Raw genomic sequence first — 10,639 nt, forward strand, 5'->3', positions numbered from 1 at the left:
TAATAACGGACGTGTGCGTAGTAATGGGGCTGAAGAATTGAGGAATGCTATTACAACTCAAATGTGGAATGATTACTTATTAAAACCAAACAATGAAATAGATATGTCTAATTAGTTTTATAGTAGATCAACAATTTTTCAGCTTTAATTCATTTTGTTAATTTAGTTTAATTTTATAGTGACATTTGCAATTTATTTTATTGATGGTGTTATTTAAATTATGAGTCCTCTCTTTTTTATAAATATTTGTACAATTTTTGTAACAATGTATTTCTCGTTATGTTATCTTTGTATGTACAGAGTGATCATGACCAAAAGGGCAGCTGATGGAGGTGTTGTGAAAAAAGAAAAATTGACATGGGCAGATCATATGGATAATGTTCTCGTTGAAGCTTTGGGAAAGGAAGATCAAATAGATAATAGGGTGAATGGTACATTCACTTCGCAAGCATATGTGAACATGATTGCAGGGATGAGTAAAGAGTTTAACAAGTCTATTACAAAAGATCAACTAAAAAACAGAATGAAAACTTTAAAAGGTAATTTTAGTAAATGGTATGATACGTATCGGGGTACTTCGTTGAGTGGGTTCTCATGGAATTCTCAAACAAAATACATTGAAGCAGAGGAGGAAGTATGGGAAAAATTAATTAATGTACGTGTTGGTTCTACCTTTGATTTATTGTTTTATATAACTTTTTTACCATTAACTTTACTAATTAATTTTTTGGTTTGTTTATAAACAGACAAACCCTGATGCAGCTGCATTCAAGACCAAAAAAATTTCAAACTACAATCAGTTGGTAATGTTATTTTCAGATGATAGAGCATCGGGATCAAAAGCGGAAACATCAAAAGAAAAAAAAGCCCGGTTAAGCCAATCCACAAAAATTAAAATAGAAAAAAATGCTGATGTGGATGAACTAATGGCAAATAAGGAGGTAATTTTGGAGAACGAAAGCAAAGATGTTGATGAGGACATTCAAATAGTGTCAGCAACGGATGTTCCACCCGATGGGAGTTCTATAGCCAAGAAGCTGAAGAGTAAAAAAAAGAAAACTAGAACGAAAACTTCAAGATGAAGATGAAGTAGCAGCTAAACCTAAACCTCAACCTCAACCTCAACCTCAACCTCAACCAGAATCTTTTGAACACAATATTGTGCAAACAATTAAAGAAATCGTTGATGTTATGAGGGAAGGGAACAAATCTCGTGACTATACAGGTGAGGAAATCGAGAAAGAATTAGAGTTTATGGGTTTGGATGTCGATGAATTTGTAGATGCTTTCATATATTTGTCGCGTAATCAAGCCGATGCTAGCACAATTTTTAGTTCTTCAATGAAGATGCGGAAGATCTTTTTAAGAAAGATGATGAGTGAAGCTAAAAAATGAGTCATATCTTGAGGTTTTATGGGATTTTTTTTCAAGGATAGTAATTTGCATTGGACTTCATTTGTAAGAGATAAAATTTTGATTTTCTAGTTTTTCTTTATTGACTTTAGTTTATTTCATTAGTTGATTGTTTGATTAAAAGTTTTTGACTGATTTTGAGTTCCATTGTAGTTTATTCATATTGTTTACATGTCTACACATGATGTGTAAATAGGGGTAAAATTGTAATCTTTTAATTTTCTTTAATTTTCCCTCCTAACTCGGGAACACATAAACTAAAAATTTTACTTTGATTTCCTTCAAACTCGGGAACATGGAATAAATAAATTTTTTGAGTAAATTACACGAATCGTCCATCGTCTAGGTGCCAAAGTGCATGTTCAGTCCCTATTTTCAAAAATTAACTCGGACCGTCGCTTGTTTATTTTAAACTTGCACGTTTCATCCCTTATTAGTTTAAATTTACACGCTTCATCCTTTGACAGACATAGAATGACTATATTGCCCTTATGAATTTATTTTTTAATTTATTTTAATATTTTTATTATTATTTAAAATTAAAAAAAAAAGAATATGCCACCCACTAAGATTTTAATCCATTTCGTTGCATCTCTACCACCAGTGACCATTCACCTCCTGTGTTTACCTCCTCTCAAACGCGCTTATGCCCTCCTTCTCCGATGACTCTCACCTCCGGCGACCGTCTACATTAATTCCGCCACCACCTGATCGTTTTCACATAAAACGCAGATCGATTTGAGAAAATCAAATCAAAACACATTGATTTCAAAATGAAGCAGTTCGATTCAAAACCAAGAAAATTAAACACCATCGAAAACTAGATCCACTAAAAATCAACCACTAGAAAGCAAGATCTACATGAGTTTAATGATAAGGGAGAGAGAGAGAGAGAGAGAGAGAGAGAGAGAGAGAGAGAGAGAAGGGGGGAAGCAATTTCAGATTCAAAATCAGCATCTTGTTTCTTTAACAGCCAAAACAAGAACTGATAAGAAGATTGAGAGAATATGAGTGTACTAGATGAATTTTCCGACCAGTGATGGCGGTGGGCCGTACAGATCGACGGAGTGATGCATTTCTATGACATTATTACCCATAAGTGTTTAGAAAGACAATATTCATTGTACAGATCGACGAAGTGCAGATCCACAGAGATATAACCAATTTAGGGTTTGATGGGATGATCTTCAGAGTTTTCCAGATGACTTTTCCAACCACCACCCTCGATTGAATGATACCGGCGTTTCTAGTGGTGCCCTCAATTGAATCGTTGTTGGAGATGGTGCAGATTGCTACGCTCGATTGAATGGCTATGGGAAATGGTGATTGAATGTGAAAGATGGAAGGCAACGATTAGTGTGGTGTTGTTGATGATTGTGATGGTTCTAGTTTCCAGGGAACGTAAGAGCAAAAGGGGAAGGGGGAGGGGGAGGGGAAGAAGAGAGGGGTGGGTTGTGGTGTGGTTGGTGGTGGAGATATTTATTTATTTATAATAAGAAAATGATAAATAAATAAAATAAAATAAAAATTTTATATATTAAGGGCAAAATAGTCATTTTATGTCTTTAGGGACGGTCCAAGTGAAAAAGTAATAATATAGGAACAATCCGAGTTAATTTTTAAAAATAAAAACTAAACATGCATTTTGACACTTAGACTAAGAACAATTAATGTAATTTTACTCAAAAATTTTCTCCCCATCCCTTTGCTTCCGTCAATATTTCCCTTTAAAAAAAAAAAAAAAAAAAAAAAAAAAAAAAAAAAAAAACTCCGAAACAAGGCGTTAGACACCGAGTCCACTCACATGAAGTCATGAACTCGCAAAGACACCCCTTTTGTATAGTCGTCGAAAACAAAGGGAACACACAAAAATGTCGAGGTTGCATACGTCACTTCTCGACCACAACAATCCCTTCCTCCTTACCCCGCAAAGCCTCTACCTCCTTCCCCGCCGGATTTCCAACTTCCCGCCGGTATCCGTTTCAATTTTATCTTCTCGCCGGAATCTCACCGTACATTCGTCAGCCATCGAACAACGGCCGTCAAATTTAGGCAATCTGATTCCCACACTTGCCACTTCTGCTGCTCTACTCTTTCTCACCTTGGGTGGAGTTCGTAGCTCCGCCTGCTTCGCTGCTACTTCCGGTTGTCTTCCACCGGCAGTTGCTGTCCTCAATGACGAGACATTGGTCGACCATCAGCCAGTTCAAGGTTTTTCTTCCTTTCACTTTTCGAGACCACGGCTTGTAAATTATCTGCTTCATTTATTGATTTTGGCATCATATTGTTATTCCAGACACAAATTTGACAATTAGGTATGAGTTCCTAGATTCAAGGTAGTTTAACCAAGTGAATTGCGACGAAGAAAGTGTTTATTTCTTTGGATCATTGAAAACAAAGTTGTGATCATAAACAATTGCTTGTCAAACTTCAAATGCCAGATGAATATATGGCTTCATGATTCTGACAAAATAAAGGAACGTTTTGGAATTCAAATAAAGTGAAAAACTGAACAATCAAACCTAAAAGAAAGTCTTTTGATATCTAATGTCATTTTGCATCTGTTTTGACTAGCTTCCGATAGGATTTATGAAGCTAATCAATATATCGTTATGTTCTTCATGCTACTGGGGTTTTAGTTTTATGCTCTAAAAATCTGAAAACACATTCATTTTTTTGGAACTAATTCTCTATGTACTAGGACAATGAAGCTTCCTCTTAACCATCTTTGAAGGAGAATCTGTTTTGATGTTAGTAGAAAAGTGTTAAATGCCCAAATTTTTGGGATCATCTTCTCTAATTTATGCATGTTGTGTTAATAAGTTAATAACACTCCTCAATATAGACACTGCAGATGATGGAGAAGATGAGAATGAAGAACTGAAAGCTGCGTTTGAGAGTTACAAATCAAAAACTTATGCTCTAACTGTTCCCTTGAGAATTGTTGCTCTTCGCAACTCAGTCCCTCCTTTATGGATCAAGGTTATATCCTGTTTTTCTCCCCATTATAGATAACTGATTTTTTTTAGAAAAAGACAACATACTTAGATTGTAATCATGATTCTTGAGTTATTCTATTGTCCCACAGAATTTTATTCAATCTCAAGGAAAGAGAGTGAAGTTTCGTCTCGAATTTCGTGCAACTCTTGAGGATATATTTTCTGAACTCTCTACAACAATTGGTAAAGGAAAGACAACTTCTAAATCTGCTTTGGGTGCTGATCTTGTTTCTCTTGGTGACACCTGGATCAATTTTGCAATTAGCAAGAAACTAATAGAACCCATACAAGGGGTTGATGATCAAGAATGGTTCCACACACTAAGTGACAAGTGGAAGGTAAGATACATTTGATTGTACTTTTTGTTTTTTTTTTCTTTGAAATCATGTTAAATGCAAGACATAGTAATGTATTTTCATTGATTTATTTACTAAGCATTCTACTTTCATTTCTTCCTATTACAACATCACCAATCATAGCAATCTCATCTAAATGCAACACATCTTCCCTGCTATAATTGGGTAGATTTTTCAAAGTATTATGTCTTAAACAAGAAAAGTTTTAAGTAGAATTTTAAAGGTGCAACTCCTTAATAAGAATTTTCTTTTTTTGAAAGTACAATGTTGTAATAGAAACTAGAAAGAAATGAAAGTAGGATGCTATAATAAACATCTAAATGAAAGTACATTGCTATTTCTTGCTTTCATCCCTATAATCTATGCTGCCTGTGATGATATTCTTATTCCTCACACTGATTTGTGATTTTTCTATAAAAGTTTTTGTAGTTTCTCTTTCTCTTCACCAACTCCGATTGGTGCTAAAAAAAATCATAGCCTAAAGAACCCGTAATATATAATTTCTTCTAACTTTGTGTTATTATAGTTATTTTTATTGATCTCAGGGTTCTCCTAAAATAATCTCAGGTATATTTGCGCAGGAATAATGAAGGAAAATCAGATACTAAAGGTAAAATATGGGGTGTTCCATATCGATGGGGAAGCATGGTAATAGCTTACAGAAAAACCAAATTTCAACAGCGTAATTTGGCTCCTATTCAGGTTATTTCTGATGAACTACATTATATTTTATGCCATCTTATAGTATATATATATAAGTATAATGTCCTAATAAAAAGAGTTGAAAGTAGAATGCTATAATTTGGTAATAATGAAAGTAGGTTGCTATTTGTTGCAGGATTGGGGGGACTTATGGCGGAGTGATCTTGGTGGGAAGATTGGAATGGTGGATTCTCCAAGAGAGGTTATTGGTGTAGTTTTGAAATACATGGGAGCTTCATATAATACAAGTGACATTGATTCTCAAGTTATTGGTGGGAGAAATGCTGTGAAGAATCAACTTGATGTGTTTAGAAAACAGGTATCACAAATAAAGCCAAATCTTGATTAGTTTATAATAAAGGCATGTAGTTATGATGCTCTTATCTTTAACAGGGATAGGACAAAATGGTAAAATGGTCATTTATTCTCACGTTTATATGTCGTTTACCAAGATATTAATTTATAACATTTAAATGAACAGGCATTTTTATTTAGCATCACTTCTAGGCAGAAGGGTAAAATAGTCACTGACTTGTTCGTTTGGTCAAAAAAAGAATCAATCGTTGTTCATACAAGACTAAAAAAGGGTAAAATGGTCATATACTCTTGTTTAAAAAAGAATCAATCTAAAAAAGTCAATTGACTTATATAATAGCCATTGACTTTGCCTAGCATCACTTCTAGGCAGAAGGGTAAAATAGTCATTGACTTGTTCGTTCGGTCAAAAAAAGAATCAGTTGTTGTTCATACAACACTACAAAAGGGTAAAATGGTCACATACAGTTATAAAATAGTCATTGACTCTGCCTAGCTTCACTTCTAGGCAGAAGGGTAAAATAGTCATTGACTCGTTCATTCTGTCTAAAAAAGAATCAATCTTTGTTCATACAGCACTTACAAAAGGGTAAAATGATTATACACATTTACAAAGTTAAATTAATACTTATTATTATTATTTTTTTAATTCAAAATCAATTCTAGACAGAAGGGTAAAATGGTCTTTTTATATATTTGTGTAGGTTCGACTATTTGACAGTGCAAATTATCTAAAAGCATTCAGTGTTGGTGACATTTGGGTAGCGGTTGGATGGAGTAGTGACATTATTCCTGTTGCCAAACGCATGTCAGATGTTGCTGTTATTGTTCCAAAATCAGGAGCTAGTTTATGGGCTGATTTATGGGTATCTTATAATCTTATTATCTCCTTCCACTTTTCATTTTTTACACTTGTTAATAATAGAAAACTACTTTTATTTATTACCATTATGACATTCTACTTTGAAAAATATAGCCAATTCTACCAATTTCATGTCCTTAAGTATTCATTTTTGTCGTTTTTACATGTAATAGTAGGTTTAGGTTACCATGAAATATAATTTGCAAAAAAACCCTTAAGTTCACAAATCTTTTACAAAAAAAACCCTTAATTCGTATAATATGAAAAGGGAAACCTCCGATAAAGCCCCAATATTTTGGGTCAGTTTATGGTTTAATCCCATTTTTTATTTTTTTGAACAGAAAAGTCCTGATTATTTTATATTTTGCCCAAATTAATGAAACAATCCTTATTTTTTTTCAACAGAAAATGACAGATTATTGTATAAAACTGGATAATCGGGGCTTTTTTGTACAAAAAATAAATGTTGGGATTAAACCGTATAGTGACCCAAAATATTGGGACTTTATCGGAGATTTCCGATACGAAAAATATACTAAAGGTAAAAACATAAAAGATTTATAAACTTAACGGTTTTTTTGCAAATTATATTTCATGGTAACTTGGAAACCTGTTGTTAAGGGGTAAAAATGAAAAAACTTGGAAAACTGAAGGACATAAATGAACAAAAAATTGTCACAAGGACAAAATCGACAAAACTTGACAAATCGAAGGACTTTCATGTAAAAAGCCCTTTTCAAAAGTATAATGTCCTAATAAGAAAAAAAAATTCAAGTAAAACCACAATGCTATACATAGCTTTTTAAAGTACAGTGTCTTAATAAAAAAAATTGGATGTAAAATCTTTTAATCAAAAGAAATAAGATTAGGATTTATTTATTTATTTATTTATTTGTCATAGGCAATACCATCTGTTTCAAACGTGGATAATGAAGAACTTGGAGGGAGAATTAGAGGGCCATCTCCACTTATCCATGAATGGATAGATTTCTGTTTACAACCCCAAAGATCATTGCCTTTTCAAAAGGAAGTAACAGCTGGCGCATTGCCATTGGCCCTTGATAATAACACCACCAACAACAACACCCGTGTTTTGGACTACGAAATTCTTGGAAAAAACAAGGCAAAACTTGATACAAACCTCATTGCGGGAGTACCCCCGCCTGATATTTTAAATAAGTGTGAGTTTTTGGAGCCTTTGTCGGATTCGGCATTGGTAGATTATGAGTGGTTGATAGGTAGCATGGAAAAGGGTAATTTTGGAATTATGTGTAAGTTGCGGGATTGCGTGTCATGGGCATTGGAGAAAGTAAAGGTTAAGTTGTAGTAGGTTTGTACTTGTATGTGTAATTAATTTGAGATTGTTTGCATGTTATGAATTGAGTTAATGAGGCGAAAAAAAACTATGTATTGTGTATTGCATGATAGAAAACATGTTAGTGAAACATGAAGGTTTACCCTTTTAATTATAATTACTATATAAGGTTGCCACTTGTATATAAGTCTTTCAAAAGATGAAAGGAAGAAAACACTTTCTAAACTAAGTTGAAAAATGTGCAACATCTACAAGCAAAACTGCAAATAAACAACCAACACCCAAAATCCAAACTCCACAATTCCTGTATGCGATGAAGAATTTGACTTATTTTTGACAAGTTTCAAACTCTTTAGACTCCATTGCGTTCACATTGTTTACAATCTCTTGAATTTTTTTTGATAACGAGCGATTGTGTTCCTCAATGTGCTCAAAAACCATTTCCAAATGTCTTTTGTAGGCTGCTGATCTTCTTTTCTCAATTGCTAGCTGTTGTGACAATTCCCTGATCTTATCATGCTCATTCTGAAAAAAACATGGAAGATTGCAATATCATTAACTTGTTAAAAGTGGTTACAACATACAAGAAGATGAAATTAGGAAGTAGACAAACCGGATATTGGTCATAAATCAAATCCCTACGCCCTTTTCCAGGTGTCAACAAATGAGTATGTTCTTTCACAAATTTTGTAATCACCCATTTTCCCGAGTTTATTTTCCTAACTAAAACCATTGCTCTACAACCAACTCTTGTTTCCACCCTTTGTCTAACTACTTTTTCACGCTTATCTGGCATCCTAAAACCCTCTTTGTTACACACAAGAGCTCTTCCTATAGCACTTCCATCACGCCTTGATCTTGAAAGCTTACTCACACGAATCAAGAACCCTAATCTTGTTGCATATGCATTGTAAAATGCATGTGCGGATGCTTCAGATTCAAATTCTTGCCCAATATAAGGTTCTTCAATCACATTGTGGGACCCATCTAATGGAATCGTGCCACTTTCGGGTTCATCTTGATCGATTTTTATATCATGTTCATGGTTGTTGTGAAATACCTCTTCAAGGGAACATCCTACCATCGCCATGTCATCTTCATCGCCTTTTTGGGGTTGTATTTCAGTGGAATTTAATAATACTTCGCTATTCACATCATCATCAACCTCAAAATCCACTGTAATACAAGAATTAACAATCTTTATGAATTATGATTACAGTATGTTTGTCGAGAAATGAAGAAATTAGAGTGCAAACACACAAAATGAACACACACGACTTACTCTAGTAAAGTCAAAGTGTATATGGGTTTTTCCTTTGACTTAATGCAAGAAGAACAATCTGATAAAGGAAGCAATGGATATGAGGCTTACCCCATTGAATCCAACTTTTTTACAAATTCGCCCTATTTCATATAATTTCCCTCTAACAAGCTACTGAATCTAATGCGAAAGTAGGTAGCAATAGAAAAAGACATTGGAATATGATATTATCCTGATGAAAATTCTACGCTGTCCCAGAACATAAATTAAAAGCCGATAAAAAAAAAATTGTCAATTGAAATAGCCCTTTGTTGCATTTTCGTTCAAAGAGGCTGACTTTCGGAAGAAAACTACTGTTTTTGGCGAACGAATTCAAGAACTGACATGGGTTTGCATTAAAATTAACAGAAAATAAAGAAAAAAAGTGAGAACTTACTCGAAAATTGGGATTGAGATTATGATGATCGTGGTGTGTGGATTGTTTAGAGCTGCAGTGATGAACAGGGGGAGATGGATCAAAGAGGGATTATAGGGACGGAAGCAAAAAGGAGGGGAGGTCGACACTCGAGACTCGAGACTCGAGAGTGCTGAAGCCGGAGACTATTTCGAGAGTAATTGCAAACAAACTACATGAGGCATATAATAGAACGGCTCTCGGTCAAATAAATGAATTTTTGGAATAGTAAATTGTGACAGATAGTAACATTTATCTTTGTTATAAAAAGGGGATACATTTTTTTTATTATAGTAGTACTGTTTTTTACTTAGGGAAAAGGACAAAATTATAAAAAATAGCAATTTTTTCTTAAAAATTTAAAAGGTGCTATTCAAATAAGGGAAAATGAATTAGGAGGGTAACTACATCTTATCCGTGTTCACATGTTGCCAACATCTTATTTTTTGTACATAAGAAAGCAACTAACTTGTTTTAACTGTGTAACATCCCAAAAATTATGACCATAAAATTCGTTTTTAATTTAATACAAAAACCATAATTGTCAAACCATTAATTTAATACTTCGACGTCGGGCCCCGCCCGGCATCAGGCCCTGCCTGGCATCGAGCCTCGCTCAGTATACGGGTCTGTCTCTCTTAGGCCTCGCCTGTCTCCGGGCCCCGCCCGCTAATAATGAGATACAGAACATCGTCCGTACTCAGCTAGTGATGAGATATGGGACCTCGCCCACACTCACCTCCTTACCAGGCACATACAAGTATCACACATACAACAAGTATAATCTAACATGTAAACATTCCTCGGGCACCCGTCCGACATCGGACCTTGGTTTGGAATAACATACTAGCATACAATGCCTAGGGCTAACCCCCGGGTCTTCCTACTCATAAACTACATGGGCTGACATTGTGACCTTAGACCCATTCACACAGTGAGGAGACTCACCTTGCACTGCTGAA

At 34.5% G+C, this 10,639-nt stretch overlaps 2 protein-coding genes across 3 annotated transcripts; one reads left to right on the forward strand and one right to left on the reverse strand.

Moving 5' to 3' along the window:
• Positions 1 to 3,224: 3,224 nt before the first annotated feature.
• On the forward strand, positions 3,225 to 8,092 carry LOC145053044 (putrescine-binding periplasmic protein-like protein). Of its 2 annotated transcripts, none has more exons than XM_079001000.1 (7): positions 3,225 to 3,624; positions 4,268 to 4,395; positions 4,502 to 4,750; positions 5,336 to 5,470; positions 5,607 to 5,789; positions 6,490 to 6,651; positions 7,549 to 8,092. In XM_079001000.1, exons 1-7 carry the CDS (start codon positions 3,285 to 3,287, stop codon positions 7,972 to 7,974), a joined length of 1,623 nt encoding a protein of 540 aa, XP_078857126.1. In that variant the 5' UTR covers positions 3,225 to 3,284; the 3' UTR covers positions 7,975 to 8,092. The 2 variants fall into 2 exon arrangements, with proteins under 2 accessions (XP_078857126.1, XP_078857125.1); XM_079000999.1 differs by having other exon boundaries at positions 3,226 to 3,624; positions 4,259 to 4,395.
• Positions 8,093 to 8,162: 70 nt separating this feature from the next.
• On the reverse strand, positions 8,163 to 9,857 carry LOC145053045 (protein FAR1-RELATED SEQUENCE 6-like). The gene is made up of 3 exons (XM_079001001.1): positions 9,660 to 9,857; positions 8,576 to 9,138; positions 8,163 to 8,487 (listed from the first exon to the last, which is right to left on the reverse strand). Coding segments are annotated over exons 1-3 (762 nt in total). The 5' UTR covers positions 9,661 to 9,857; the 3' UTR covers positions 8,163 to 8,289.
• Positions 9,858 to 10,639: the final 782 nt, after the last annotated feature.

The sequence above is a fragment of the Lactuca serriola genome, chromosome 5 (genome assembly GCF_051521515.1).
Source record: "Lactuca serriola cultivar US96UC23 chromosome 5, Lser_US96UC23_V15, whole genome shotgun sequence".
NCBI lineage: Eukaryota > Viridiplantae > Streptophyta > Magnoliopsida > Asterales > Asteraceae > Lactuca > Lactuca serriola.

Coding starts and splice junctions, on each gene's coding strand:
- LOC145053044 (XM_079000999.1), top strand. CDS start 3,285: ATGTCGAGGTTGCATACGTCACTTCTCGACCACAACAATCCCTTCCTC. Junction 3,625..4,258: donor CGACCATCAGCCAGTTCAAG/GTTTTTCTTCCT, acceptor TCCTCAATATAG/ACACTGCAGATGATGGAGAA. Junction 4,751..5,335: donor CACTAAGTGACAAGTGGAAG/GTAAGATACATT, acceptor AAATAATCTCAG/GTATATTTGCGCAGGAATAA.
- LOC145053045 (XM_079001001.1), bottom strand. Junction 8,488..8,575: donor TGATTTATGACCAATATCCG/GTTTGTCTACTT, acceptor TGTTTTTTTCAG/AATGAGCATGATAAGATCAG.